At 64.0% G+C, this 14319-nt stretch overlaps 1 protein-coding gene across 1 annotated transcript in view; it reads left to right on the forward strand.

The window, feature by feature from the left end:
- Positions 1 to 227: 227 nt before the first annotated feature.
- Positions 228 to 14319, forward strand: part of cenpu (centromere protein U) — a 55599-nt gene continuing 41507 nt past the window's right edge. Inside the window, exons 1-2 of the mRNA XM_043705755.2 lie at positions 228 to 505; positions 13125 to 13233. Of these exons, the coding sequence (XP_043561690.2) occupies positions 13162 to 13233 (72 nt within the window). The 5' untranslated portion in view covers positions 228 to 505; positions 13125 to 13161. The remainder of the gene's footprint in view (positions 506 to 13124; positions 13234 to 14319) is intronic.

Here is a 14319-nt window from a genome sequence, read left to right on the forward strand (position 1 = left end):
CCATGCCTTGGGCCATCCTTGCCTTCAATTGTGTGATTTTTAACTTTGTCCACCCCAGTGGAACACTGGCTCCTCCCCAGCAGTGCACTGAGACAGACTTGACTGTGACCTCTCTCAGGAGATGGAGTACCGACTCCTCCCAGGCACAGGGGGGCGCCAGAAACCCAACATCAGGCGGCTGCGCGTGTGCAGACTCGCATTCAGCGCCGCTACGAAATGAAAGCGGAGGAGGAGAATCGCAAAACCAATTCAAATTCATTGCAAAACTCTTTGAAGATGTCTGTTGAATAGCATCTACATTTTCTGAATTAAAATATTGTATTCCTCTGTGATGCTTTAGATTTTGTTTCACCCTGGCAGCCGTCTCCTTTCTGTTGTTTACTGACCACCGCCACCCACCCACCCCCGCCCCTCCGAGTGGTTCAGTCCGAACGCAAGGCCGTTTGGTTTTAATGAGAGCGCGGGAAAGGCACCGGAGAGAGAGGACAACATCACACAAGCCCAGGTTACAGAGCAACAGGGAAGGGGGGAATGTGGGAGGGGAAAAGGGGGAGGGGGAGGGGAAAAGGAGGAGGGGAAAAAGGAAGGGGAAGGGGGAGGGGGAGGGGGAGGGGAAAAGGGGGAGGGGAGGGGAAAATGGGGAGGGGGAGGGGGAGGGGGAGGGGAAAAGGGGGAGGGGGAGGGGAAAAGGGGGAGGGGGAGGGGAAAAGGGGGAGGGGAAAAGGGGGAGGGGGAGGGGAAAAGGGGGAGGGGGAGGGGAAAAGGGGGAGGGGAAAAGGGGGATGGGGAAAAGGGGGAGGAGGGGGAGGAGGGGGAGGGGAAAAGGGGGAGGGGGAGGGGGAGGGGAAAAGGGGGAGGGGGAGGGGGAGGGGGAGGGGAAAAGGGGGAGGGGAGGGGAAAAGGGGGAGGGGGAGGGGGAGGGGAAAAGGGGGAGGGGAGGGGGAGGGGAAAAGGGGGAGGGGAGGGGGAGGGGAAAAGGGGGAGGGGGAGGGAAGAGGGGGAGGGGAAAAGGGGGAGGGGGAGGGGAAAAGGGGGAGGGGGAGGGGAGGGGGAGGGGAAAAGGGGGAGGGGGAGGGGGAGGGGAAAAGGGGAGGGGGAGGGGGAGGGGGAGGGGAAAAGGGGGAGGGGGAGGGGGAGGGGGAGGGGAGGGGAAAAGGGGGAGGGGGAGGGGGAGGGGGAGGGGAAAAGGGGGAGGGGGAGGGGGAGGGGAAAAGGGGAGGGAAAAGGGGGAGGGGGAGGGGAAAAGGGGGAGGGGGAGGGGAAAAGGGGGAGGGGGAAAAGGGGGAGGGGGAGGGGAAAAGGGGGAGGGGGAGGGGAAAAGGGGGAGGGGAAAAGGGGGAGGGGGAGGGGAAAGGGGGAGGGGAAAAGGGGGAGGGGGAGGGGGAGGGGAAAAGGGGGAGGGGGAGGGGGAGGGGGGGAAAAGGGGGAGGGGAAAAGGGGGAGGGGGAGGGGGAGGGGAAAAGGGGGAGGGGGAGGGGGAGGGGAAAAGGGGGAGGGGAAAAGGGGGAGGGGGAGGGGAAAAGGGGGAGGGGAAAAGGGGGAGGGGGAGGGGGAGGGGAAAAGGGGGAGGGGGAGGGGGAGGGGAAAAGGGGGAGGGGAAAAGGGGGAGGGGGAGGGGAAAAGGGGGAGGGGAGGGGAAAAAGGGGGAGGGGAAAAGGGGGAGGGGGAGGGGAAAAGGGGGAGGGTAAAAGGGGGAGGGGGAGGGGGAGGGGAAAAGGGGGAGGGTAAAAGGGGGAGGGGGAGGGTAAAAGGGGGAGGGTAAAAGGGGGAGGGGGAGGGGGAGGGAGGGGAGGGAAAAGGGGGAGGGTAAAAGGGGGAGGGGAGGGAAAGGGGAGGGGGAGGGGAAAAGGGGGAGGGGGAGGGGGAAAAGGGGGGGGGAGGGGAAAAGGGGGGAGGGAAGGGGAGGGGAAAGGGGGAGGGGGAGGGGGAAAGGGGGAGGGGAAAAGGGGGAGGGGAAAAGGGGGAGGGGGGAGGGAAAAGGGGGGGAGGGGAGGGAAGAGGGGAGGGGAAAAGGGGAAGGGAGGGAAAAAGGGGGAGGGGGAGAGGGGGAGGGGAAAAGGGGGGAGAGGGGGAGGGGAAAGGGAGGGGAGGGGAAAAGGGGGGAGAGGGGGAGGGGAGAAAGGGGGAGGGGAGGGGAAGGGGGAGGGGGAGGGAAGGGGGGGGGAGGGGAGAGGGGGGGGGAAGGGGGGAGGATGGGGAGGGGAGGGGAGGGGAGGGGGGGAGGGGAGAGGGGGGGGGAGGGGGAAAAGGGGGGGAGAGGGGGAGGGGAAAAGGGGGGGAGAGAGGGGGAGGGGAAAAGGGGGGGGAAGAGGGGGAGGGGAAAAGGGGGGGGGGAAAGGGGGGGAGAGGGGGAGGGGAAAAGGGGGGGAAGAGGGGGAGGGGAAAAGGGGGGGGGAAGAGGGGGAGGGGAAAAGGGGGGGGGAAAAGGGGGGGAGAGGGGGAGGGGAAAAGGGGGGGAGAGGGGGAGGGGAAAAGGGGGGGAGAGGGGGAGGGGAAAAGGGGGGGGAGAGGGGGAGGGGAAAGGGGGGGGAGAGGGGGAGGGGAAAGGGGGGGGAGAGGGGGAGGGGAAAAGGGGGGGGAGAGGGGGAGGGGAAAAGGGGGGGGAGAGGGGGAGGGGAAAATGGGGGGGAGAGGGGGAGGGGAAAAGGGGGGGGAGAGGGGGAGGGGAAAAGGGGGGGGAGAGGGGGAGGGGAAAAGGGGGGGGAGAGGGGGAGGGGAAAAGGGGGGGGAGAGGGGGAGGGGAAAAGGGGGGGGAGAGGGGGAGGGGAAAAGGGGGGGGAGAGGGAGAGGGGGAGGGGAAAAGGGGGGGGAGAGGGGGAGGGGAAAAGGGGGGGGAGAGGGGGAGGGGAAAAGGGGGGGGAGAGGGGGAGGGGAAAAGGGGGGAGAGGGGGAGGGGAAAGGGGGGGGAGAGGGGGAGGGGAAAAGGGGGGGAGAGGGGGAGGGGAAAAGGGGGGGAGGGGAAAAGGGGGGGAGAGGGGGAGGGGAAAGGGGGGGGAAGGGGGTGAGGGGAAAAGGGGGGAGAGGGGGAGGGGAAAAGGGGGGGAGAGGGGGAGGGGAAAAGGGGGGGGAAAGGGGGAGGGGAAAATGGGGGGGAGAGGGGGAGGGGAAAAGGGGGGGGAGAGGGGGAGGGGAAAAGGGGGGGGAGAGGGGGAGGGGAAAAGGGGGGGGAGAGGGGGAGGGGAAAAGGGGGGGGAGAGGGGGAGGGGAAAAGGGGGGGGAGAGGGAGAGGGGGAGGGGAAAAGGGGGGGGAGAGGGGGAGGGGAAAAGGGGGGGGAGAGGGGGAGGGGAAAAGGGGGGGGAGAGGGGGAGGGGAAAAGGGGGGAGAGGGGGAGGGGAAAGGGGGGGGAGAGGGGGAGGGGAAAAGGGGGGGAGAGGGGGAGGGGAAAAGGGGGGGAGGGGAAAAGGGGGGGAGAGGGGGAGGGGAAAGGGGGGGGAAGGGGGTGAGGGGAAAAGGGGGGAGAGGGGGAGGGGAAAAGGGGGGGAGAGGGGGAGGGGAAAAGGGGGGGGAAAGGGGGGCGGAGAGGGGGAGGGGAAAAGGGGGGGGAGAGGGGGAGGGGAAAAGGGGGGAGAGGGGGAGGGGAAAAGGGGGGGAGAGGGGGAGGGGAAAAGGGGGGGAGAGGGGGAGGGGAAAAGGGGGGGGAGGGGAAAAGGGGGGGAGAGGGGGAGGGGAAAGGGGGGGGAAGGGGGTGAGGGGAAAAGGGGTGAGGGGAAAAGGGAGGCAGGGGAAAAGGGGGGGAGGGGGAAAGGGGGGGAGGGGGAGGGGAAAAGGGGGGGAGGGGAAAAGCGGGGGGAGGGGAAAAGGGGGGCGAGGGGAAAAGGGGGGGAGGGGGGGGAGGGGGAGGGGAAAAGGGGGGGGAGGGGGAGGGGAAAGGGGGGGAGGGGAAAAGGGGGGGAGGGGAGGGGAAAAGGTGGGGAGGGGGAGGGGAAAAGGTGGGGGGGAGGGGAAAAGGTGGGGGGGAGGGGAAGAGGGGAAAAGGGGGGAGGGGGAGGGGAAAAGGGGGGGAGGGGAAAAGGGGGGGAGGGGAAAAGGGGGAGGGGGAGGGGAAGAGGGGAAAAGGGGGGAGGGGGAGGGGAAAAGGGGGGGAGGGGGAGGGAAAAGGTGGGGGGAGGGGAGGGGAAAAGGTGGGGAGGGGGAGGGGAAAAGGTGGGGGGGAGGGGAAAAGGGGGGGAGGGGGAGGGGAAAAGGGGGGAGGGGAGGGGAAAAGGGGGGAGGAGGGGGAGGGGAAGAGGGGGGGAGGGGAAAAGGGGGGGGAGGGGAAAAGGGGGGGAGGGGAGGGGAAAAGGGGGGGGAAGGGGAAAAGGGGGGGAGGGGGAGGGGAAAAGGGGGGGAGGGGGGGGGAAGGGGAAAAGGGGGGGAGGGGAAAAGGAGGAGGGGGAAGGGGAAAAGGGGGGAGGGGAAAAGGAGGAGGAGGGGGCAGGGGAAAAGGAGGAGGGGGGGGGAGGGGAAAAGGAGGAGGGGGGGGAGGGGAAAAGGAGGAGGGGGGGAGGGGAAAAGGAGGAGGGGGGGAGGGGAAAAGGAGGAGGGGGGGAGGGGAAAAGGAGGAGGGGGGAGGGGAAAAGGAGGAGGGGGGAGGGGGGAGGGGAGGGGGGAGGGGAGGGGGGAGGGGAGGGGGGGAGGGGGGGGAGGGGAGGGGGAGCGGGGAGGGGTGGGGGAGCGGGGGGGGAGGGGAGGGGGAGCGGGGAGGGGTGGGGGAGCGGGGAGGGGGAGCGGGGAGGGGGGGAGGGGAGGGGGAGCGGGGAGGGGAGGGGAGCGGGGAAGGGAGGGGGAGCGGGGAAGGGGGGGAGGGGGGGGAGTGGGAAGGGGGGTAAGGAGAAGGGAGGGGAGTGGGAGGGGAAGGGGGGAGGGGAGGGGGCAGAAGGGGGGGAGGAGGGGAGGGAGAGGAGGGGAGGGGAGGAGGGGGAGGAGGAGGGGAGGGGAGGAGGGGGAGGAAAAGGAGGAGGGGAGGGGGAGGGGAAAAGGAGTAGGGGAGGGGGAGGAGGGGAGGGGGGAAAAGGGGGGGAGGGGAAAATGAGGGGGGGGAGGGGAAAGGAGGGGGGGAGGGGGAGGGGAAAGGAGGTTGGGAGGGGAAAAGGAGGAGGGGAGGGGGAGAGGGGAAAAGGGGGAGGGGAGGGGGAGAGGGGAAAAGGAGGAGGGGAGGGGGAGTGGGAGGGGAGGGGGAGGGTGAGGGAGGGTGGGGAGAGGGGAGGGGAGGAGGGAGAGGGGGAGGGGAGTGGAGGTGGGGAGTGGAGGGGAGGGGGAGGGGATGAGGAGGGGGAGGAGATGAGGAGGGGGAAGGTGAGAGGGGAGGGGAGAGGGGGGAGGGGAGGGGGAAGGGGAGGGTGGAGGGGAGAGGGGGGGAGGGGGGAGGGAGGGGAGAGTGGGGGAGAGGAGGGGAGAGTGGGGGAGGGGAGGGAGGGGATGGGGAGGGAGGGGAGAGTGGGGGAGGGGGAGGGGGAAGGAGAAGGGAGGGGAGTGGGAGGGGAGTGTGAGGGGAAGGGGGAAGGGGAGGGGGGAGAAGGGGGGGAGGAGGGGGGGAGGGGGAGGGAGGGGAGGAGGAGGGGAGGGGAGGAGGAGGGGAGGGGAGGATGGGGAGGAGGAGGGGGGGGAGGAGGGGGAGGAAAAGGAGGAGGGGAGGGGAAGGGAGGGGGAGGGGAAAAGGAGTAGGGGAGGGGGAGGGGAAAAGGAGGAGGGGAGGGGGAGGAGGGGGGGGAGGGGAGGGGGAGGGGAAAAGGAGGGGGGAGGGGGAGGGGAAAAGGAGGGGGGCAGGGGAGGGGGAGGGGAAAGGAGGTTGGGAGGGGAAAAGGAGGAGGGGAGGGGGAGAGGGGAAAAGGGGGAGGGGAGGGGGAGAGGGGAAAAGGAGGAGGGGAGGGGGAGTGGGAGGGGGAGGGTGAGGGAGGGTGGGGAGAGGGGAGGGGAGTGGAGGTGGGGAGTGGAGGGGAGGGGGAGGGGATGAGGAGGGGGAAGGTGAGAGGGGGTGGGGTAGGGGAGGGGAGGGGAGAGGGGGGAGGGGAGGGGGAGGGGGAGGGAGGGGAGAGTGGGGGAGAGGAGGGGAGAGTGGGGGAGGGGAGGGAGGGGAGAGTGGGGGAGGGGGAGGGAGGGGAGGGGAGAGTGGGGGAGGGGGAGGGGAGGGGGGGAGGGGAGGGGGAGGGAGGGGAGAGTGGGGGAGGGGAGGGGAGAGTGGGGGAGGGGAGGGAGGGGATGGGGAGGGAGGGGAGAGTGGGGGAGGGGGAGGGAGGGGAGGGGAGAGTGGGGGAGGGGGAGGGGGAGGGAGGGGAGAGTGGGGGAGGGGGAGGGGGGAGGGGGAGGGAGGGGAGGGGGAGGGAGGGGAGGGGGAGGGAGGGGAGAGTGGGGGAGGGAGAGGGAGGGGGGAGGGGGAGGGAGGGGAGAGTGGGGGAGGGGGAGGGAGGGGAGAGTGGGGGAGGGGGAGGGAGGGGAGAGTGGGGGAGGGGAGGGAGGGGAGAGTGGGGGAGGGGAGGGAGGGGAGAGTGGGGGAGGGGAGGGGAGGGGGGAGGGAAGAGGGGGGGTGGAGAGGAGAGGGGGGGAGGGGAGAGGGGGAGGTAGGGGAGAGTGGGGGAAGGGAGGGAGGGGAGAGTGGGGGAGGGGGGGAGGTAGGGGAGAGTGGATGAGGGGAGGGTGAGGGAGGGGAGGGTGGGGGAGGGGAGGGGGAGTGAGGGGAGAGAGGGGGAGTGGGGGGAGGGGAGGGAGGGGAGAGAGGGGAGAGAGGGGGAGTGGAGGGGGGAGGGGAGGGAGGGGAGAGAGGGGGAGGGAGGGGAGAGTGGGGGAGGGGAGGAAGGGGAGAGTGGGGGAGGGAAGGGGGAGGGAGGGGAGAGTGGGGGAGGTAGGGGAGAGTGGGGGAGGGGAGGGTGAGGGAGGGGAGGGTGGGGGAGGGGAGGGGGAGGGAGGGGAGAGAGGGGGAGTGGAGGGAGGGGAGAGAGGGGGAGTGGAGGGGGGAGGGGAGAGAGGGGGAGGGAGGGGAGAGAGGGGGAGGGAGGGGAGAGAGGGGGAGGGAGGGGAGAGTGAGGGAGGGGAGAGTGAGGGAGGGGAGAGTGAGGGAGGGGAGAGTGAGGGAGGGGAGGGGGAGAGTGGGGGAGGGGAGGGGGAGAGTGGGGGAGGGGAGGGAGGGGAGGGGAGAGTGGGAGAGGGGAGGGAGGGGAGGGGAGAGGGGAGGGAGGGGAGGGGAGAGTGGGGGAGGGGAGGGAGAGTGGGGGAGGGGAGGGAGAGGGGGGGAGGGAGAGGGGGGGAGGGGAGGGGGAGGGAGGGGAGAGTGGGGGAGGGGAGAGGGGGGGAGGGGAGGGACAGGAGAGTGGGGGAGGGGAGGGGGGAGGGAGGGGGAGGGAGGGGAGAGTGGGGGAGGGGAGAGGGGGGAGGGGAGAGGGGGGGAGGGGAGAGGGGGGGAGGGGGAGGGGACGGGAGAGGGGGGAGGGGGAGGGGGAGGGGAGAGGGGGCAGGGGAGGGGAGAGGAGAGGGGGAGGGGAGAGGAGGGAGGGGAGAGGGGGCAGGGGAGGGGAGGGGAGAGGGGGAGGGGAGAGGAGGGGGGGAGGAGGGGAGGAGGAAGGGGAGAGAGGGGGAGGGGAGGGGAGGGGAGAGGGGGCAGGGGAGGGGAGAGGGGGAGGAGGGGGGGAGGAAGGGGAGAGGGGGAGGGGAGGGGGGGAGGGGGAGGGGAGAGGAGGGGAGGGGGAGGGGAGAGGAGGGGAGGGGGAAGGGGAGAGAGGGGGAGGGGAGGGGGAAGGGGAGAGGGGGGGGAAGGGGGAGGGGATGGGCGGGGGGGAGGGGAAAGGGGGAGGGAGGGGAAAGGAGGAGGGGAGGGGGGAAGGGGGAGGGAGGGGAAAGGGGGAGGGAGAGGAAAGGGGGAGGGAGGGGAAATGGGGGGAGGGGAAATGGGGGGAGGGGAGGGAGGGAGGGGAAAGTGGGAGGGGTGGGGGGGAAGGGGGAGGGAGGGTAAAGGGGAGGGGGAGGGAGGGAAAAAGGGGAGGGGGAGAAGAGGGGGAGGGAGGGAAAAAGGGGAGGGGGAGAAAAGGGGGGGAGGGGGAGAAAAGGGGGAGGGGGAGAAAAGGGGGGGAGGGGGAAGGGAGAGGGGAGAGGGGAGGGGGAGAAAAGGGGGAGGGGGGAAGGGAGAGGGGGAGGGGAGGGAGGGGGAAGGGGGGGGAGAAAAGGGGGAGGGGAGGGGGGTGGGGGAGAAAGGGTAGGGGAGAGAGGGGGAAAAGGGAGGGAAGGGGGAGGGGGAGTGGGGGTGAGGGGGAGGTGGAGGTTGGAAAAAGGGGGAGGGGGAGGTGGGGGAAAGGGGGAAAGGGGGAGGGGGAGGTGGGGAAAAGGGACGGGGGGAAAGGGGGAGGGGAGGTGGGGAAAAGGGAGAGGGGGAGGGGGGAAAGGGGGTAGGGGAGGTGGAGGGGGGAAAGGGAGAGGGGGAGGGGGGAAAGGGAGAGGGGGAGGGGGGAAAGGGAGAGGGGGAGGTGGAGGGGGGAAAGGGAGAGGGGGAGGGGGAAAGGGGGAAGGGAGAGGGGGAGGGGGGGAAAGGGGGTAGGGGAGGTGGAGGGGGGAAAGGGAGAGGGGGAGTGGGGGGAAAGGGGGAAGGGAGAGGGGGAGGGGGGAAAGGGGGTAGGGGAGGTGGAGGGGGGAAAGGGAGAGGGGGAGTGGGGGGAAAGGGGGAGGGGGTGGAAGGGGTGAAAGGGGAGGGGGAAAGGCGGGAGGGGGAAAAGGGGGAGGGGGAAAGGCGGGAGGGGGAAAAGGGGGAGGGGGAAAAGGGGGAGGGGGAAAGGGAGGGGGAAAGTTTGGGGTGGGTGGGGGAGGTGGGAAAGTTTGGGGTGGGTGGGGGAGGGGGAAAAGTTTGGGGGGGTGGGGGGGAGGTTTGGGGTGGGTGGGGGAGGGGGGAAAGTCTGGGGGAAACGTTTGGTGTGGGTGAGGGAGGGGGTAAAGTCTGGGGGGGTGGGGTGGGGTGGGATGTTTGGGGGGGTGGTGGGGAAAGTTTGGGAGGTGGGGGTGGGGTGGGGAGTTTGGGGGGGTGGTGGGGAAAGTTTGGGAGGTGGGGGTGGGGTGGGGTGGGGAGTTTGGGGGGTAGAGGGGGAAGTTTGGGGGGTGGGGAGGAGGGGGGAAGGTTTGGGGGGGTGTGGAGGAGGGGGGAAAGTTTGGGGGGGTGTGGAGGAGGGGGGAAGGTTTGGGGGGGTGTGGAGGAGGGGGGAAGGTTTGGGGGGGTGGAGGAGGGGGGAAAGTTTGGGGGGGGTGGAGGAGGGGGGAAAGTTTGGGGGGGTGGAGGAGGGGGGAAAGTTTGGGGGGGTGTGGAGGAGGGGGGAAGGTTTGGGGGGGGTGTGGAGGAGGGCGGGAAGGTTTGGGGGGGTGTGGAGGAGGGGGGAAAGTTTGGGGGTGTGTGGAGGAGGGGGGAAGTTTGGGGGTGTGTGGAGGAGGGGGGACGTTTGGGGGGGTGTGGAGGAGGGGGGAAGTTTGGGGGGGTGTGGAGGAGGGGGGAAGTTTGGGGGTGTGTGGAGGAGGGGGGAAGTTTGGGGGGGGTAGGGGTGGGGGAAAAGTTTGGGGGGGTGGGGGGAAAAGTTTGGGGGGGGGGGTGGGGGGGGAGTTTGGGGGGAAAAGTTTGGGGGGGGGTGGGGGGGAGTTTGGGGGGGTGGCGGTGGGGGGGAAGTTTGAGGGGGTGGGGGTGGGGGGGGGAAGTTTGGGGGGGTGTGGAGGAGGGGGGGAAGTTTGGGGGGGTGTGGAGGAGGGGGGGAAGTTTGGGGGGGTGTGGAGGAGGGGGGGAAGTTTGGGGGGGTGTGGAGGAGGGGGGAAGTTTGGGGGGGGGTGGAGGAGGGGGGAAGTTTGGGGGGGGGTGGAGGAGGGGGGAAGTTTGGGGGGGTGTGGAGGAGGGGGGAAGTTTGGGGGGGTGTGGAGGAGGGGGGAAGTTTGGGGGGGTGTGGAGGAGGGGGGAAGTTTGGGGGGGTGTGGAGGAGGGGGGAAGTTTGGGGGGGTGTGGAGGAGGGGGGAAGTTTGGGGGGGTGTGGAGGAGGGGGGAAAGTGGGGGGGTGTGGAGGAGGGGGGAAAGTTTGGGGGGGTGTGGAGGAGGGGGGAAAGTTTGGGGGGGTGTGGAGGAGGGGGGAAAGTTTGGGGGGGGTGGAGAGGAGGGGGGAAAGTTTGGGGTGGAGAGGAGGGGGGAAAGTTTGGGGGGGAGAGGAGGGGGGAAAGTTTGGGGGGGAGAGGAGGGGGGAAAGTTTGGGGGGGAGAGGAGGGGGGAAAGTTTGGAGGGGGGAGAGGAGGGGGGAAAGTTTGGAGGGGGGTGGAGGAGGGGGGAAAGTTTGGAGGGGGGTGGAGGAGGGAAAGTTTGGGGGGGGGTGGAGGAGGGGGGAAAGTTTGGGGGGGGGTGGAGGAGGGGGGAAAGTTTGCGGGGTGGTGGAGGGGGGGAAAGTTTGGGGGGGTGGGTGGAGGAGGGGGGAAAGTTTGGGGGGGGGTGGAGGAGGGGGGAAAGTTTGCGGGGGGGGTGGAGGGGGGGGAAGTTTGGGGGGGTGGGTGGAGGAGGGGGGGAAAGTGTGGGGGTGGGTGGAGGAGGGGGGAAGGTTTGGGGGGGTGGAGGAGGGGGGAATGTTTGGGGGGGTGGGGATGGGGGAAAGGTTTGGGGGTGGGGTGGAGGGGGGAAGTTTGGTGTGGGGGGAAGGTTTTGGGGTTTGGGGGTGGCGGGATGTTTGGGGTGGGGGGATGTTTGGGGTGGGGGGAAGGTGTGGGGGTGGGGGGGAAGGTTTGAGGGGGTGGGGGGAAGGTTTGGAGGGGTGGGGGTAAGGTTTGGGGGGGTGGGGGTGGGGGGAAAGTTTGGGGGGGTGGGGTGGGGGGAAGGTTTGGGGGCGTGGGGGTGGGGGTAAGGTTTGGAGGGGTGGGGGTGGGGGGAAGTTTGGGGGAGGTGGGGGTGGGCGTAAGGTTTGGAGGGGTGGGGGTGGGGGCAAGGTTTGTGGGGGTGGGGGGAAGTTTGGGGGGGTGGGAAGTTTGGAGGGGTGGGGGTAGGGGTGGGGGGGAAGTTTGGGGGGGTGGGGGGGAGTTTGGGGTGGTGGGGGTGGGGGGAAAGTTTGGGAGGGTGGGGGAGGGGGGGGAAGTGGTGGGGTAAAGGACAGAGAGGGGTTAGGTAAAGGACCGAGAGAGGGAGCGGCACGTGTAGGGCCCTGGGGCGAGGGAGGTTGGGAGAGGAGCGAGTGAGAGAGAGTGCAAGGGAGGAAGACAAGTAGTAATTTGAGTTGTTAACCTGGTCATATTAGGGAACCCTGGCTGACTGATTATAAACAGGAGTGTCAGGGGTCCTGTTCATTCTGAGAGCTGTCTCTGATGGAGATGGGACAGTGTCCAGTACCAGGCACATGTAAATATGGGGTGACTTTGTGACAGGATACCAGCCTCTGTGGAGTAATTTCAATTATGGGCCAAATGCAGACAGGTCGTATGGTTTAGTTTCTATTCTGTGACTGGGTGTGAGGAAGTTGAGCGAGTGTGTGTGAGAGAGAGAGAGAGACAGAGAGAGGAAGGAAAGTAAGTGAGAGAGGGAATACGTGATAGTGAGATAAAATAAGTAGAAACAGGTGACGGCAGAGAGAAACATGCAAGAGTTGAGAGAGGGAGAAAACGGGAGTGAGTAAGAGAACAAATGTGACAGACATCCAGGTGTTCATGATTTAGAGATGCTGGTGTTGGACTGCAATGTACAAAGTTAAAAATCACAATACCAGGTTATAGTCCAACAGGTTTATAACATTAGAAAATTTGCTGATGATACAAAGCTGGGTGGCAGGGTGAAATGTGATGAGGATGTTAGGAGATTACAGGGTGACCTGGACAAGTTAAGTGAGTGGGCAGATGCATGGCAGATGCAGTTTAATGTGGATAAATGTATGGTTATCCACTTTGGTGGCAAGAACGGGAAGGCGGACTACTACCTCAATGGAATCAATTTATGTAAAGGGGCAGTACAGAGAGATCTGGGTGTTCTTGTACACCAGTCAATGAAGGCAAGCATGCAGGTACAGCAGGTAGTGAAGAAGGCTAATAGCATGCTGGCCTTCATAACAAGAGGAATTGAGTATAGAAGCAAAGAGGTGCTTCTGCAGCTGTACAGGGCCTTGGTGAGACCACACCTGGAGTACTGTGTGCAGTTCTGGTCTCCAAATTTGAGAAAAGACATTCTGGCTATTGAGGGAGTGCAGCGTAGATTCACGAGGTCAATTCCTGGAATGGCAGGATTACCTTACACTGAAAGACTGAAGCGACTATGCTTGTATACCCTTGAGTTTCGAAGACTGAGAGGGGATCTGATTGAGACGTATAAGATTATGAAAGGATTGGACACTCTGGCAGTAGGAAACATATTTCCACTGATGGGTGAGTGCCGAACCAGAGGACACAGCTTAAAAATATGGGGTAGACCATTTAGGACAGAGCTCAGGAGAAACCTCTTCACCCAGAGAGTGGTGGCTGTGTGGAATGCTCTGCCCCAGAGTGCAGTGGAGGCCCACTCTCTGGATTCATTTAAGAAAGAGTTGGATAGAGCTCTCAAGGATAGTGGAATCAAGGGTTATGGAGATAAGGCAGGAACAGGATACTGATTAGGAATGATCAGTCATGATTATATTGAATGGCGGTGCAGGCTCGAAGGGCTGAATGGCCTACTCCTGCACCTATTGTCTATAACTGTAAGCACTAATTTTCGGAGCGCTGTTCCGTCATCAGGTGCTCCGAAAGCTAGTGCTTCCAATTGGACTATAACCTGGTGTTGTGCGATTTTTAATGAAGAACAGGTGGGAGAGTGATAGAACAAGAGGGAAATACGAGAGAGAGGGAGAGACTGAAGTAAAATGAGTGAATGAGAAAGAGAGGAAAAAAAAACAAGATGTAGTGAGGGAGGGAGACTGAGGAAAAACAGGTGGAAGAAACAAGAGAGAGGAGGAGTGAGCAGGACTCAATGAATGTTGGAAACTGAGCAGCTGAACCAGAGTGAGAATGGACAGCTCATCTTGGCTTTAAGAGGGCCCATGGGAGTAGAAGTAGACCATTCAGCCCACTGCATTTGCTGTAATATTCAATGAGATCATGTCTTTTATTACAAGCACTGTTTTAAGAAAAGCTGCATCAAAGTTACTACAGAATAACCCCACTTATCTCATTTTTGCTGTGTCCAATATTTCATTTACAGATTTTAACTTGATGCAGCACACCTGAGGAAAGAAATAATGAGAAAAAGTAAAACTGCTTCTACCTTAAAAGGATCTAATTTACTGGTACACCAAAACACAAGACTGAAGGTACTTCAGACATGGAGCTGTTTACTTTATTGTGATACTGTCATGCCTTTGATATGAACATTCACAATAGGAGCAGAAGAAAGCCTGTCTGCCTCTCGCTGTGATTGATGCCGATCTTGAGTTTTAAAAAACTCCGTTTACTCACCTGCTCCTTGTATCCCTTCATTTTGAAAGAACGATAATCTGAATACAGAGGAACCTCTTATCCCAACAAGATTGCAAGGTCTCGATGCTTGGCTAAACTGTGTTATCCAGCATTTGATGATCCAAACAAAACACTCCCTGCACACGTCATTCGTATAATCGAGGTTCCTCTGTATATTCACATATCCTCACAATCCTCTGTAGTATAGAATTTCAAAGATTTGCAACTATTATGATTGAAGAAATTTCTCCTTGTGTCAGTTTGAAATAATCAGTCTGAGGCACTATCCTTGAATTCTAGATTCCCTGCTTAAGGGAAAGAACTGTTCAGTTGTCAAGCCTCTGATTGGTCTTGAATCAGAGCATCTCTCACCTTTCTAAACTCATGAATCTCCTGGATTGGTTGGGTGAGCAGGAAATAAAACCAACTGAAATTGGATCAAACCTTGTGTCCTTGGCTCCAATCTGATCTACTTTAGCATCCCCCTCCCACCCCAGCCAAGACAATTGATCTATTCATCAAAGCCCCTATCCTCCCAATCTTGGAGTCCAGATTTCTGTGGCAGAATGTTGGTTCACATGCATTCTGTGTCATGGAACTGTAGAAACTCTAATCTCTTTCCATAGTATGGCAGGACCAGGAATCTCCCAATCTTGCTGCTTGTCATTGGTATCTCTTGGGAGGATTTCCAAATTGATATCCAATCTTTTTGACTACAATGCAAAGTCCTGATGTGGGATTTGAAGCCAGAATTTCTAATTCAGGAAGGGATGCTGTCATTGTCACATGACCTCTATTTGGTGATTATAGACACTTTTTTAGTCAGTTTCTCATCATTAGAACAACTCTGCAATCCTGGGACCAATCTATAGTGCTTCCCATGTAAGTTGATCCATCCTTAAAAATGGAGACAAAAATTGTACTAAATTTTCCAGGTGTGG

Source organism: Chiloscyllium plagiosum, unplaced genomic scaffold (assembly GCF_037043375.1).
Source record: "Chiloscyllium plagiosum isolate Xiang-an unplaced genomic scaffold, Cpla_swu_hap1 HiC_scaffold_2, whole genome shotgun sequence".
NCBI lineage: Eukaryota > Metazoa > Chordata > Chondrichthyes > Orectolobiformes > Hemiscylliidae > Chiloscyllium > Chiloscyllium plagiosum.